The sequence below is a fragment of the Thalassophryne amazonica genome, chromosome 6, assembly GCF_902500255.1.
Source record: "Thalassophryne amazonica chromosome 6, fThaAma1.1, whole genome shotgun sequence".
NCBI lineage: Eukaryota > Metazoa > Chordata > Actinopteri > Batrachoidiformes > Batrachoididae > Thalassophryne > Thalassophryne amazonica.
The window spans coordinates 42070829-42087207 of record NC_047108.1 but is presented as its reverse complement, the minus strand read 5'-3'; the positions used below and the strand labels follow the sequence as shown (position 1 = coordinate 42087207).

At 49.0% G+C, this 16379-nt stretch overlaps 1 protein-coding gene across 4 annotated transcripts in view; it reads left to right on the top strand.

Annotated features, from left to right (window-relative positions):
• The window catches only part of atp2b3b (ATPase plasma membrane Ca2+ transporting 3b), a 347919-nt gene that overhangs the window by 236327 nt on the left and 95213 nt on the right, over positions 1–16379 (top strand). For all 4 annotated transcript variants that reach the window (XM_034172060.1, XM_034172063.1, XM_034172062.1 and 1 more), the window contains one exon: positions 8538–8613. In XM_034172060.1, the coding sequence (XP_034027951.1) occupies positions 8538–8613 (76 nt within the window). The remainder of the gene's footprint in view (positions 1–8537; positions 8614–16379) is intronic.

Sequence of the window (16379 nt, the reverse complement as noted above, 5' to 3'; positions counted from 1 at the left end):
GAAGGAGCAGCTGGTAGCTAAGGAGGAACCGCGGGATTTAGATGGGCTTATCGATCTCGTTATACGGTTAGACAATCGGTTGGAGGAACGCCGTCGGGAGCGAGGCGAAGGACGTGACCGGATACGCGCCGCCCCTCTCCCTTCTGGGTTCGAAAAGGGGCCGCCCTCCCCACGCTCCACAGCCGCAGCGCTCTGTGGGGCAACAGCTCCCCCTGCTGACGTTGTTAGGGAAACGCACAGGGCCAAAATGAGGAGGCTGATCCGCGGGGAGTGTTTTCTCTGCAGCTCAAAGGAGCACACACAGAAAAACTGCCCCAAACGGCCACAACATCAACCACCCTCAGAGACTGGGCTAAGGGGGGGTCAAAACATTCACGTGAGACACACACAGATTGCCACACGACTCCCAGTTACAATCCTGAGCGGGGATTTAACCCTTCAAGCCCCAGCACTGGTGGACACGGGGTCAGAAGGGAATCTACTAGACAGCAGATGGGCAAGGGAGGTAGGGCTCCCTCTGGTGGCACTTCCTTCGCCAGTGCAGGTGCGGGCACTAGATGGCACCCTCCTCCCTTTAATCACACACAAGACACAACCAGTAACTCTGGTGGTGTCTGGAAACCATCAGGAGGAGATTGAGTTTTTTGTAACTCCTTCTACCTCCCGCGTGATTTTGGGCTTCCCATGGATGTTGAAGCACAATCCCCGGATTGATTGGCCGTCTGGGGTGGTGGTTCAGTGGAGCGAAACCTGCCATCGGGTGTGTTTAGGATCCTCGTTCCTCCCGGTTTACAGGCTAAGGAGGAGGTCAAAGTCCCTCCCAATCTGACGGCAGTGCCGGTTGAGTACCACGATCTTGCTGACGTCTTCAGCAAGGATCTGGCACTCACCCTTCCCCCGCACCGTCCGTACGATTGTGCCATTGATTTGGTTCCAGGCGCTGAGTTCCCGTCCAGCAGGCTGTACAACCTCTCACGACCTGAGCGCGAATCAATGGAGACCTACATCCGGGACTCATTAGCTGCCGGGCTGATCCGGAACTCCACCTCCCCAATGGGGGCAGGTTTCTTTTTTGTGGGCAAGAAAGATGGCGGACTCCGTCCATGCATTGATTACAGGGAGCTGAATGAGATTACGGTTCGCAACCGATACCCGTTGCCATTGTTGGATTCCGTGTTCACCCCCCTGCATGGAGCCAAAATCTTTACTAAGCTGGATCTTAGAAATGCGTATCACCTGGTTCGGATCCGGAAGGGAGACGAATGGAAGACGGCATTTAACACCCCGTTAGGTCACTTTGAGTACCTGGTCATGCCGTTCGGCCTCACCAACGCCCCCGCGACGTTCCAAGCCTTGGTTAACGACGTCTTGCGGGACTTCCTGCACCGATTCGTCTTCGTATATCTGGACGATATTCTCATCTTTTCTCCGGATCCTGAGACCCATGTCCAGCATGTACATCAGGTCCTGCAGCGGTTATTAGAGAACCGACTGTTTGTGAAGGGCGAGAAGTGCGAGTTTCACCGCACGTCTTTGTCCTTCCTGGGGTTTATCATCTCCTCTAACTCCGTCGCCCCTGATCCGGCCAAGGTTGCGGCGGTGAGAGATTGGCCCCAACCAACAAGCCGTAGGAAGCTGCAACAGTTCCTCGGCTTCGCTAATTTCTATAGGAGGTTCATTAAGGGCTACAGTCAGGTAGTTAGCCCCCTGACAGCCCTGACCTCTCCAAAAGTTCCCTTCACCTGGTCGGATCGGTGCGAAGCCGCGTTCAAGGAGTTGAAACGACGGTTCTCTATTGCGCCAGTTTTGGTGCAGCCCGACCCTAGCCGCCAGTTCGTGGTTGAAGTGGACGCCTCTGACTCAGGGATAGGAGCCGTGGTATCCCAGAGCGGAGAGACCGATAAGGTTCTTCACCCGTGTGCCTACTTTTCTCGCAGGTTGACCCCAGCTGAACGGAACTATGACGTCGGCAATCGAGAACTCCTTGCAGTGAAAGAGGCTCTTGAGGAGTGGAGACACCTGTTGGAGGGAGCATCCGTGCCATTCACGGTTTTCACTGACCATCGGAACCTGGCGTATATCAGGACCGCCAAGCGGCTGAACCCCAGGCAAGCCCGCTGGTCACTGTTCTTCGGACGTTTTGACTTCCGGATCACCTATCGCCCCGGGACCAAGAACCAGAGATCGGATGCCTTGTCCCGGGTACACGAAGACGAAGTTAAAACGGTACTGTCGGATCCACCGGTGCCCATCATCCCGGAGTCCACTATCGTGGCCACCCTCACCTGGGACGTGGAGAAGACCGTCCGGGAGGCCCTGGCACAGAGCCCGGACCCCGGAACCAGTCCGAAGAACCGTCTATACGTCCCACCAGAGGCCAGAGCTGCAGTCTTGGACTTCTGTCACGGTTCCAAGCTCTCTGTCATCCAGGGGTGCGAAGGACCGTGGCAGCTGTCCGGCAGCGCTTCTGGTGGGCGTCTATGGAGGGCCGACGTCCGGGAGTACATCCAGGCCTGCACCACCTGTGCCAGGGGCAAGGCTGACCACAAGAGGTCCCAAGGGCTTCTCCAGCCACTTCCTGTGCCTCATCGCCCCTGGTCCCATATCGGCCTGGATTTCGTCATGGGCCTCCCGCCGTCCCAGGGCAAACACCACCATCTTCACGATAGTGGACCGATTCTCCAAGGCGGCCCACTTCGTGGCCCTCCCGAAGCTCCCAACAGCCCAGGAGACAGCAGACCTCCTGGTCCACCACGTCGTCCGTCTGCATGGGATACCCACCAACATTGTCTCTGATCGTGGTCCCCAGTTCTCCTCACACGTCTGGAGGAGCTTCTGCCGGGAACTGGGGGCCACTGTGAGCCTCTCGTCCGGGTATCACCCGCAGACCAATGGACAGGCAGAACGGGCCAATCAGGAGTTGGAGTAAGCCCTGCACTGCGTAACATCCGCACACCCGATGGCCTGGAGTGAACATCTGGCCTGGAACGAGTATGCGCATAACAGCCAGGTGTCCTCTGCCACCGGCCTCTCCCAGTTTGAGGTGTGTTTGGGGTATCAGCCCCCATTGTTTCCCGTGGTGGAGGGAGAGGTCGGTGTGCCCTCGGTCCAGGCCCACCTGCGGCAGTGCCGTCGGGTGTGGCGCTCCGCCCGTTCTGCCTTGTTGAAGGCCCGGACGAGGGCGAAGACCCATGCGGACCGCCGGCGATCCCCGGCCCCTGCTTACCAGCCCGGGCAGGAGGTGTGGCTGTCCACGAAGGACATCCCCCTCCAAGTGGACTCCCCCAAGTTGAAGGACCGTTACATTGGACCTTTCAAGATCCTCAAAATCCTCAGTCCTGCCGCAGTGAAGCTCCAACTCCCAGCTTCACTGCGGATCCACCCGGTTTTTCATGTGTCCAGACTCAAGCCTCACCGCACCTCACCCCTCTGTGCTCCCCGGTCTGGCGCCGCCTCCTGCCCGGATCATTGACGGGGAGCCGGCTTGGACAGTGCGCCGGCTCCTGGACGTCCGTCGAATGGGCCGGGGGTTCCAGTATTGGTGGACTGGGAGGGGTATGGACCCGAAGAACGCTCCTGGGTGAAGAGGAGCTTCATCCTGGACCCGGCCTTCCTGGCCGATTTCTACCGCAGACACCCGGACAAGCCTGGTCGGGCGCCAGGAGGCGCCCGTTGAGGGGGGGGTCTTGTTGTGTGGGCCGCCAGAAGAGGAGGTACTGCTGGCCCACCACCAAAGGGCGCCCTGCCTGAAGTGCGGGCTTCAGGCACGAGAGGGCGCTGCCGCCACGGACACAGCCGGGAGTGACAGCTGTCACTCATTAATGCCTGACAGCTGTCACACGTTCTACATCATCGCCCTCCATAAAACCCAGACGTCATCTCCACCTCATCGCCGAGATATCGTACTTCATTAGAGGTAATATCCTCAGCCTTTTTGTGGTATTTTCTGAATCTGTTTATTGTGAGTGTTTGCAGGTCCTTAGTTTGTGGAGGCTGTGCAAGACGGCACTCTTTTTCCTCTGAGGGATCGCTGCAACGTATTGAGTGAGAGGTGGAGGTGGCATTCCCACCGTTGTTGTTACTGGGTGTACACACACCCACACTTGACTGTCTTTGTTCTCGCCAGCAGTACCAGATCCGACAATCGGGGACGGTGATCACCTGGGAATTCGGGACTTGGCGGCTCCAGTATTCACCAGGTTCCGTGGCGGCGGAAATCATGTGGTTCCGGCTCTTCTCAGGACAGACGTCTTCTATCCTCGAGCCTGCCCACACGTCACCTTTGTGGATTGACTGTAATTATATTCTGAGATTGTCTGTATGTTCGTGGGTGCACATTTCACAACATTAAATTGTTACTTTTTGCTCATCTATTGGCCGTTCATTTACGCCCCCTGCTGTGGGTCCGTGTCACTACACTTTCACAACAGGTTGATATCGACGTGGTGAAAATTTTATATCAGTAGTACGTCTCTTCTCATGATGACTCTCTGTATAGATCTGAAGTGCAAAAGGTTTCCTGGAGTGAGAAAAACAATTTGAAGTTAAATACTGCAAAAACTTTTGAGTTGGTTGTTGACTTCAGTAAAAATAGATCCTGTGTTGCCATCATATTAAATGGCGCTGAGGTGAAAACAGTTGAAACTGTACATTTCTTGGAGTGTTTTTATCTGATGACTTGAGCTGGAATTTTAACACCAGTGAAATTGTTAAAAGGTTTCGACAGCAGCTTTTTTCTACATAAGCTGAAAGAATTCATTCTTAAGAATATTCTCTTAAATTTTTATCACAACTGCATTGAAAATCTTCTTACAAATGATATAATTGCATGGTTTGGAAATGCCACTACTAAAGAAAGAAAGGCTTTGAATAGAGTGGTTCGTTCAGCCAGTAGGACTATTGGTGTGGAACTGTCTGTCCTGGAGGACATTTACAAAAAAAGACTTCAGTCCCGGTCTTTGGCTATTACCAAAGACCTCCTGCATCCCACCAGGGACTTGTTTGAGTTTCTTCCCTTGGGTAGGTGCTATCAGTCTATTAAATGTGGGACATCACGTTACAGTAAAGGTTTCTTCCCACAAGCTGTGGCAATGATCAGTACTCTGTGACTAGTTTTAAATGTATCTTAAATTATTTTGTGGCTTTGTCATTTTATGGCGTTTTTTTATGTCCTATATGTCTTTTTATTGTTTTGTGTATGTCTTGCTAGTGCACTCTGAGCTCCTTGCACCCTTTTTCCAATGTGGTTTTAATAATGCAAATGGCAAATAAACCTGAACTTGAACTTCTCCCAGTATTTCACAGGCTTGTCTAAATGTTGTGCAGCAAACTTAAAATGAGCTTCAACATGCTTTTTTCAGCAATAGAGTCTTGAGTGGTGAGCGTGCATACAGGCCGTGGTGGTTGAGTGCATTACTTATTGTTTTCTTTGAAACAATTTTATGTGCTATTTCCATGTCTTTCTAAAGTGGTCCTTGGCTCTTTGACAACTCTTCTGATAATTCTTTTCACTCCTCCAGCAGAAATTCTGAGAGGAGCACCTAGTTTGTGGCCGGTTTTTGGTAAAATGATGTTCTGTCCATTTTCAGATAATAGCTCCAACAGTGCTCACTGGAACATTCGGATGTTTAGAAATCTCTGTAAAAAAAAATGCCATCAATATGTTTTTACAACAATAAAGCTGCAAAGGTCTTAAGAGAGCTCTTTGCTTTGACCCATCATGAGTTGTTCTTGTGTGACACCTTGGCAATAAGAGACCTTTTTATAGGCCATCAGTTGGACTGAACCGGCTGATATTAATTTGCACTGACAAGGGGTAGGATTGCTTCTATAATACAGCTACAGCTACATCTATGACTTGATTTCTTTGCACGTGTGGATTACTTGGGTTGTTACTGACATCTGGTGAAACTTTATGTCAATAGGACCTGTAGAAATATATTTACTGAGAAAAATAGTGACGTGTTCAATACTTATTTTACCTGATGTATTGCTAAATGTGAAGACGTATTAGTCACTGAGGCTGGCCAGTCATGGCACAATGATGTAATACAAATGTATTTCTTACCACAATCATACAGAAACGTACGTCCTATTGCAACATCTGCACAGCAACTGTGTTATGAACTTGCATCTTGGTGAGATGAGACTGTAGCATAGCTTTTCAAACATGTTCAAAAGTCCTGTGATGTGGTTGGTCAAATATTACATCATAACATCCTTTGTGTGGTTAATACAAGCTGAGAGACAGGGGCACGCAGAAACACACATGTGGTCACATTTGTACCCAAGAAAAACAGGGGCAGACAAAATAAACAAATATTATGACCCACTCATCTGTGGCTGAAGTCCAGGGGTCTTCCAGAAAGAATTTGTATGAGGAGGAGATGCATGTTTCTGTTGTTGAACCCCCAAATAAGAACAGCAGGAAGATATTTATTTTATTTATTTATTTATTTATTTATTTTTTGTGAGAGAGAGAGAGAGAGAGAGAGAAGCTGCCCGCCTTTAAAGGACCTGACTTCAAGGAGTGCACAGTGTCCATTGACTGTTGGAGTGGCTGTAGAGGACAAAACACACACACACACACACACACCACACACACACACACACACACACACACACACACACACACACACACACACACACACACACATATATATATTATATATATATATATATATATATAGTGAAGAAAAGGAGTATTTGAACACCCTGCGATTTGCAAGTTCTGCCACTTAGAAATCATGGAGGGGTCTGAATTTCATCTGGTGCATGTCCACTGTGAGAGACATAATCTAAAAAAAAAAAAAAAAAAAATTCCGGAAATCACAATGTAGGATTTTTAAAATAGATTTATTTGTATGTTACTGCTGTAAATAAGTATTTGATCACGTACCAACCAGCAAGAATTCTGGCTCACACAGACCTGTTAATTTTACTTTAAGAGCCCTCTTATTCTGCACTCTTTACCTGTATTAACTGCACCTGTTTGAACTTGTTACTTGTATAAAAGGACACCTGTTCACACACATCAATCTATCACACTCCAACCTGTCCACCATAGCCAAGACCAAAGAGCTGTCTAAGGACACCAGGGACCAAAACTGTAGACCTGCACAAGGCTGGGATGGACTACAGGACAACAGGCAAGCAGCTTGGTAGAAGACAACAACTGTTTATGATTATTTATTAGAAAGTGGAAGAAACACAAGATGACTGTCAATCTCCCTCGGTCTGGGATTCCATGCGAGATCTCACTTTGTGGGGTAAGGATGATTCTGAGAAAGCTCAGAAACTACACAGGAGGACCTGGTCAATGACCTGAAGAGAGCTGGGACCACAGTCACAAAGATTACATTAGTAACACATGATGCTGTCATGGTTTAAAATCCTGCAGGGCAGCAAGGTCTCCCTGCTTCAAGCCGGCACATGTCCAGGGCCCGTTTGAAGTTCACCAGTGACCATCTGGATGATCCAGAGGAGGGCATGGGAGAAGGTCATGTGTCAGATGTGACCAGAATAGAGCTTTTGGAATCAGCTCCACTTATCATGTTTAGAGGATGAGAACAACCCCAAGAAAACCATCCCAACCGTGAAGCATGGGGGTGGAAACATCATACTCTGGGGGTGCTCTTCTGCAAAGGGGACAGCACGACCTGCACCGTATTGAAGGGAGGATGGATGGGGTCATGTATTGCAAGATTTTGGCAACAACCTCCTTCCCTCAGTAAGAGCATTGAAGGGGTCATGGCTGGGTCTTCCAGCAGACAATCACACCAAACACACAGCCAGGACAACTAAGGAGGGGCTCTGTAAGAAGCATTTCAAGGTACTGGAGTGGCCTGGGCCAGTCTCCAGACCTGACCTCAATAGAAAATCTTCGGAGGGAGCTGAAACTATAAACCTGAAAGATCTAGAGAAGTCTGTGTGGAGGTGTGGACCAAAATCCCTGCTGCAGTGTGTGAAAACCTGGTGAAAAACTACAGTAAAAGTTGACCTCTGTAATTGCAAACAAAGGCTACTGTACCAAATATTAACATTGATTTTCACAGGTGTTCAAATACTTATTTGCAGCAAGTAACATACAATAATTATTAAAAAATCATACATTGTGATTTCCAGATTTTTTTTTTTTTTTTTTTAGATTGTGCTTCTCACAGTGGGACATGCACCTAAGATGAAAATTTCAGACCCCTCCATGATTTCTAAGTGGGAGTTGCAAAATTGCATGGTGTTCAAATACTTATTTTTATATATATATATATATATATATATATATATCTATATATATATATATATATACACACACACACACACAACACACACACACACACAAATTACGGCCAAAATCTTATCTTGAAGTACATACTTTAATTTTGACCGTGTGTGCATCCATTGCTGCTGAATTACTCTTGGAGAAAATTTCACCCTACCGGGGTTACTACAAACATCTAGTGATATTAGCAGCAGATTATGTATTCTAACAAATTTTTGAAATGGAAAGGGGATGTGATATTCTGTCTTTCTTTCTCCAGGTGTTCTTATGTCCTCGATGCCAATGCTGAACCTCGGACTTTCCGTCCACGTGACAGAGATGAGATGGTGAAACAGGTGAGCTGATACAGCGAACATTAATGCCATTTTGGTGGAACCTGTTGCAATGACTGCAGGAAATTCACTGTTCACATTTGGTTTGTTGTGGGTGTTGCTTTTTGTTAGGTGTTTTGCAACACTCAGTCTCAGTTGGGGACAGTTTTTTTTTTCCTAGTTTGTGCTTCTCTTGGAATAAGCTTCTTAGGTGTTTTTTTTTTTTTTCAGACCATGTTTTCCTTGACTTTGAACTTTAAGCTTTCACAAAAGCACTCAAAAATCTACTTCCCTCTGGATAGCTATCAAGTGATAGTACAATCAAATTTGACGGAAATCTGTTCAGCTGTTTTTGAGTTTTCCTGTACACAGACCAACACATACAAGTGAAAACAACATACCTGCTGTCACCACCAGCTTGCAGGGTAATTATGCCATATGAGGGTTGTTTCAAATCTAAGCCTCCTTTACTTCCAAGGAAATTACCAGACATTAACCACACTTGCACAATTTGATAGAGCAGAGTTTTCATCTGTAAATGTGATATTTCCACCACGTCACCACTATTTAATGCATGTTTGACAGCCTGCATGACACTCATAAAAATCTGCACAAGTGGAGGTGAGCCACTTTTCAGATGCTCAAAGCACTTTACAATTATACCTCACATTCACCCCAATGTCAGGGTGCTGCCATACAAGGCACTCACTACACACTGGGAGCAATAGGGGATTAAAGGCCTTGCCAGTAAGGTGGGGATTTGAACCCATGATCTTCTGGACTCAAGCCCAACACCTTAAACACTAGACCATCACCTCCCCTCAGTCTTGTTCCTTTGCTTGGATGATTAGAAATCCATTGCCTTTCCTTGATACTGATTAAATGCAGCTTGATATTAGCTGGAAAAAACTTACTAAGAAAAGTGAGATACATTTTCCCAAAATAAGACATTTTTTCTTATGTGAAAAATGCTTGACAAGATTATTTTTTCTATTTAGACAAAAATTAAGTCAAATTTTCTTTAAACAAGTCTTTTTTTTACTTTCTTATATATCAGTTTTTGCAGTGTTGTCAAGAAATGTTTGCCCATGAAGCTAAAGTTTCATTGGCCTGAATAGATGAAAGTTGGAAGGTGCCATATATGGACTATATGTTTGGTGTGGTTAGACAGTTTAGCCAAAATTTACAACGTAATTCATGGTCATCAGACTTGTGTGGGAACTTGTAAGAGAAAGGTTGTCTTCTTCTCTGGCCTGAATCTTTAAAGTTTGGCATTTGGCTTTGTCATCGTCAGTGTGTAATGGTCAGAGCTGATGATTTGTCCAAGTTTCAGGAAATCCAAGACAGTTTACTTTCCTGCACATTACCTTTCCCCCTTGCCTCTTTGAGCATTTTCATTAATGAGGAACTTACATGTCGCTACTCCATAAACTGTCATTTTCATTCCAGCTCGTAGTGGGGACATGATGTCTTGTCTCCGGCAATGATGCGATCCAGGAAACTGTCACTTTCAGCCTCATAGTAGTTCAGCGGATCCCGACAGACTTGCATTCGGAGGTCTTTCTGTTCTTGCCCAAGCATTGGTGGGGCACACCAAGCACACCGTTTGAAATATCCCAGCACTGTCAACATCATTACTAAGGCACAGTTCCCTGGTTGTAATCTGCTGATTTCATGTCACAAGCTGACAGCTGGGCAAGGCTGCAAGGAACATGCCTTGCCACTCACATCGCTGTTGCCACTGCTGAAACACTGTACCCAACGCCCAACTGTGCTGCCATCCACAGTTTGGTCTGTGTAAACATTTATCAGTCATTAATGAATGCCAATGGGTGCATTTTCTTTCTGCATGGAGGAGTTCATCAACACACCTCTGCGTTATACTACCAACATCAGTCTCAGGGCTCAGGAGACAACAAATCAATTCGAAGGCATTACTCTGGGGGGACCCTCATATTGTGAGTAACCTGACACATCATTGTTTCAGATTATCAAGCTGTTGATGCACCAGACAAATGTTGCACTATGCACAGTTTCTCCATTCACAACCACAGAATCTGTAACTCTTTTAAGTTGTCTGGTGTCTTGGTGCCTTCCCTCACTAGTCTCCTTCCAGCACACTCACTCAGTTTTTCAGAAATTTCTCTTTGACATAGATTTAGCATACAGTACCATACTATTTGTATTTCTTAATGACTGAATATGCCTTGGGCTTCATGTACATCAGTGACTTGGAAATGTTCATGTGTTCATCCCCTGATTTGTCTCAAGAAAACTGGCATGTTAGATAGAAAGTCCATTATCTTCTAAAAATGTCTTCTGACTTTTTCCAATGTAAGAAATACATCTGCGTTTTCAGGCAGTCTGTAAAAGCACCATCATGGCGACAGTCCACGTCCATGTTAACAGCTGCAGTAAAACAGTATCCTGCGACACAAACACCAGTACCACCACATGTTCGGTTCCAAAATCTGACAGACTCTGAAAAAGTTAAAAGTTTCGGGGTGAAGTGTGTCATATTCTGTCTGTATATCCTCTGTAAATCCGAGCCATCACTTTTGAATGAAAGCTCAGAAGCTTTGTTATTGGATGTACCACTCTGTCTGTCATCAAGTTGTGTCTGCTTTTACTAAAATGTAGGTCACACACCAAGAAATGCCGAGAAATGCATAGAATTGCCCACTATGATTTTTCCAGAAATGCACCTGTTAACGCTCAGAATGAGAGGAATAATTAGCAAATATATACATCAACACCCACTAATTATTAGAGCATGTGTGCAGAGAGACTTACAATCATAAATACTTTGATGTTGTGTTGCTAACTGGGACATTAAATAATGTGCGACATGTCCTTTAAATGCAAGAATGGATGTAGCTAATTGGCAAAGCTTCTGGGGAAAACCTGGTCTTGTTAGGAGAGACGGCATCCATCCCACTTTGGATGGAGCAGCTCTCATTTCTAGAAATCTGGCCATTTTCTTAAATCCTCCAAACCGTGACTATCCAGGGTGGGACCAGGAAGCAGAGTTGTAGTCTTACACCCTCTGCAGCTTCTCTCCCCCTGCCATCCCCTCATTACCCCATCCCCGTAGAGACGGTGCCTGCTCCCAGACCACCAATAACCAGTAAAAATCTCATTTAAGCATAAAAATTCAAAAAGAAAAAATAATATAGCACCTTCAACTGCACCACACAGACTAAACAGTTAAATGTGGTCTATTAAACATTAGGTCTCTCTCTTCTAAGTCCCTGTTGTAAATGATATAATAATTGATCAACATATTGATTTACTCTTCCTTACAGAAACCTGGTTACAGCAGGATGAATATTTAGTTTAAATGATCAACACCCCCGAGTCACACTAACTGTCAGAATGCTCGTAGCACGGGCCGGGGCGGAGGATTAGCAGCAATCTTCCATTCCAGCTTATTAATAATCAAAACGGTCAAAACGACCCCTGTGAGCAAGCACTTGGCTACAGTGGGAAGGAAAAACTCCTTTTAACAGGAAGAAACCTCCAGCAGAACCAGGCTCAGGTAGGGGCAGTCTCTCTGCTGGGACTGGTTGGGGCTGAGGGAGAGAACCAGGAAAAAGACATGCTGTGGGAGGAGCAGAGATCGATCACTAATGATTAATGCAGAGTGGTGCATACAGCAAAAAGAGAACGAAACAGTGCATCATGGGAACCCCCAGCAGTCTACGTCTATAGCAGCATAACTAAGGGATGGTTCAGAGGTCACCTGATCCAGCCCTAACTATAAGCTTTAGCAAAAAGGAAAGTTTTAAGCCTAATCTTAAAAGTAAGAGGGTGTCTGTCTCCCTGATCTGAATTGGGAGCTGGTTCCACAGGAGAGCCTGAAAGCTGAAGGCTCTGCCTCCCATTTACTCTTACAACCCTAGGAACTACAAGTAAGCTGCAGTCTGAGAGCAGGAGGAGATTGAGTTTTTTTGTAACTCCTTCTACCTCCCGCGTGATTTTGGGCTTCCCATGGATGTTGAAGCACAATCCCCGGATTGATTGGCCGTCTGGGGTGGTGGTTCAGTGGAGCGAAACCTGCCATCGGGTGTGTTTAGGATCCTCGTTCCTCCCGGTTTACAGGCTAAGGAGGAGGTCAAAGTCCCTCCCAATCTGACGGCAGTGCGGTTGAGTACCACGATCTTGCTGACGTCTTCAGCAAGGATCTGGCACTCACCCTTCCCCCGCCCGTCCGTACGATTGTGCCATTGATTGGTTCCAGGCGCTGAGTTCCCGTCCAGCAGGCTGTACAACCTCTCACGACCTGAGCGCGAATCAATGGAGACCTACATCCGGGACTCATTAGCTGCCGGGCTGATCCGGAACTCCACCTCCCCAATGGGGGCAGGTTTCTTTTTTGTGGGCAAGAAAGATGGCGGACTCCGTCCGCATTGATTACAGGGAGCTGATGAATTATTCGCAACCGATACCCGTTGCCATTGTTGGATTCCGTGTTCACCCCCCTGCATGGAGCCAAAATCTTTACTAAGCTGGATCTTAGAAATGCGTATCACCTGGTTCGGATCCGGAAGGGAGACGAATGGAAGACGGCATTTAACACCCCGTTAGGTCACTTTGAGTACCTGGTCATGCCGTTCGGCCCACCAACGCCCCCGCGACGTTCCAAGCCTTGGTTAACGACGTCTTGCGGGACTTCCTGCACCGATTCGTCTTCGTATATCTGGACGATATTCTCATCTTTTCTCCGGATCCTGAGACCCATGTCCAGCATGTACATCAGGTCCTGCAGCGGTTATTAGAGAACCGACTGTTTGTGAAGGGCGAGAAGTGCGAGTTTCACCGCACGTCTTTGTCCTTCCTGGGGTTTATCATCTCCTCTAACTCCGTCGCCCCTGATCCGGCCAAGGTTGCGCGGTGAGAGATTGGCCCCAACCAACAAGCCGTAGGAAGCTGCAACAGTTCCTCGGCTTCGCTAATTTCTATAGGAGGTTCATTAAGGGCTACAGTCAGGTAGTTAGCCCCCTGACAGCCCTGACCTCTCCAAAAGTTCCCTTCACCTGGTCGGATCGGTGCGAAGCCGCGTTCAAGGAGTTGAAACGACGGTTCTCTATTGCGCCAGTTTGGTGCAGCCCGACCCTAGCCGCCAGTTCGTGGTTGAAGTGGACGCCTCTGACTCAGGGATAGGAGCCGTGGTATCCCAGAGCGGAGAGACCGATAAGGTTCTTCACCCGTGTGCCTACTTTTCTCGCAGGTTGACCCAGCTGAACGGAACTATGACGTCGGCAATCGAGAACTCCTTGCAGTGAAAGAGGCTCTTGAGGAGTGGAGACACCTGTTGGAGGGAGCATCCGTGCCATTCACGGTTTTCACTGACCATCGGAACCTGGCGTATATCAGGACCGCCAAGCGGCTGAACCCCAGGCAAGCCCGCTGGTCACTGTTCTTCGGACGTTTTGACTTCCGGATCACCTATCGCCCCGGGACCAAGAACCAGAGATCGGATGCCTTGTCCCGGGTACACGAAGACGAAGTTAAAACGGTACTGTCGATCCACCGGTGCCCATCATCCGGAGTCCACTATCGTGGCCACCCTCACCTGGGACGTGGAGAAGACCGTCCGGGAGGCCCTGGCACAGAGCCCGGACCCCGGAACCAGTCCGAAGAACCGTCTATACGTCCCACCAGAGGCCAGAGCTGCAGTCTTGGACTTCTGTCACGGTTCCAAGCTCTCCTGTCATCCAGGGGTGCGAAGGACCGTGGCAGCTGTCCGGCAGCGCTTCTGGTGGGCGTCTATGGAGGCCGACGTCCGGGAGTACATCCAGGCCTGCACCACCTGTGCCAGGGGCAAGGCTGACCACAAGAGGTCCCAAGGGCTTCTCCAGCCACTTCCTGTGCCTCATCGCCCCTGGTCCCATATCGGCCTGGATTTCGTCATGGGCCTCCCGCCGTCCCAGGGCAACACCACCATCTTCACGATAGTGGACCGATTCTCCAAGGCGGCCCACTTCGTGGCCCTCCCGAAGCTCCCAACAGCCCAGGAGACAGCAGACCTCCTGGTCCACCACGTCCGTCTGCATGGGATACCCACCAACATTGTCTCTGATCGTGGTCCCCAGTTCTCCTCACACGTCTGGAGGAGCTTCTGCCGGGAACTGGGGGCCACTGTGAGCCTCTCGTCCGGGTATCACCCGCAGACCAATGGACAGGCAGAACGGGCCAATCAGGAGTTGGAGTAAGCCCTGCACTGCGTAACATCCGCACCCGATGGCCTGGAGTGAACATCTGGCCTGGAACGAGTATGCGCATAACAGCCAGGTGTCCTCTGCCACCGGCCTCTCCCAGTTTGAGGTGTGTTTGGGGTATCAGCCCCCATTGTTTCCCGTGGTGGAGGGAGAGGTCGGTGTGCCCTCGGTCCAGGCCCACCTGCGGCAGTGCCGTCGGTGTGGCGCTCCGCCCGTTCTGCCTTGTTGAAGGCCCGGACGAGGGCGAAGACCCATGCGGACCGCCGGCGATCCCCGCCCCTGCTTACCAGCCGGGCAGGGGTGTGGCTGTCCACGAAGGACATCCCCTCCAAGTGGACTCCCCCAAGTTGAAGGACCGTTACATTGGACCTTTCAAGATCCTCAAAATCCTCAGTCCTGCCGCAGTGAAGCTCCAACTCCCAGCTTCACTGCGGATCCACCCGGTTTTTCATGTGTCCAGACTCAAGCCTCACCGCACCTCACCCCTCTGTGCTCCCGGTCTGGCGCCGCCTCCTGCCCGGATCATTGACGGGGCCGGCTTGGACAGTGCGCCGGCTCCTGGACGTCCGTCGAATGGGCCGGGGGTTCCAGTATTGGTGGACTGGGAGGGGTATGGACCCGAAGAACGCTCCTGGGTGAAGAGGAGCTTCATCCTGGACCCGGCCTTCCTGGCCGATTTCTACCGCAGACACCCGGACAAGCCTGGTCGGGCGCCAGGAGGCGCCCGTTGAGGGGGGGGTCTTGTTGTGTGGGCCGCCAGAAGAGGAGGTACTGCTGGCCCACCACCAAAGGGCGCCCTGCCTGAAGTGCGGGCTTCAGGCACGAGAGGGCGCTGCCGCCACGGACACAGCCGGGAGTGACAGCTGTCACTCATTAATGCCTGACAGCTGTCACACGTTCTACATCATCGCCCTCCATAAAACCCAGACGTCATCTCCACCTCATCGCCGAGATATCGTACTTCATTAGAGGTAATATCCTCAGCCTTTTTGTGGTATTTTCTGAATCTGTTTATTGTGAGTGTTTGCAGGTCCTTAGTTTGTGGAGGCTGTGCAAGACGGCACTCTTTTTCCTCTGAGGGATCGCTGCAACGTATTGAGTGAGAGGTGGAGGTGGCATTCCCACCGTTGTTGTTACTGGGTGTACACACACCCACACTTGACTGTCTTTGTTCTCGCCAGCAGTACCAGATCCGACAATCGGGGACGGTGATCACCTGGGAATTCGGGACTTGGCGGCTCCAGTATTCACCAGGTTCCGTGGCGGCGGAAATCATGTGGTTCCGGCTCTTCTCAGGACAGACGTCTTCTATCCTCGAGCCTGCCCACACGTCACCTTTTGTGGATTGACTGTAATTATATTCTGAGATTGTCTGTATGTTCGTGGTGCACATTTCACAACATTAAATTGTTACTTTTTGGCTCATCTATTGGCCGTTCATTTACGCCCCCTGCTGTGGGTCCGTGTCACTACACTTTCACAACAGGTTGATATCGACGTGGTGAAAATTTTATATCAGTAGTACGTCTCTTCTCATGATGACTCTCTGTATAGATCTGAAGTGCAAAA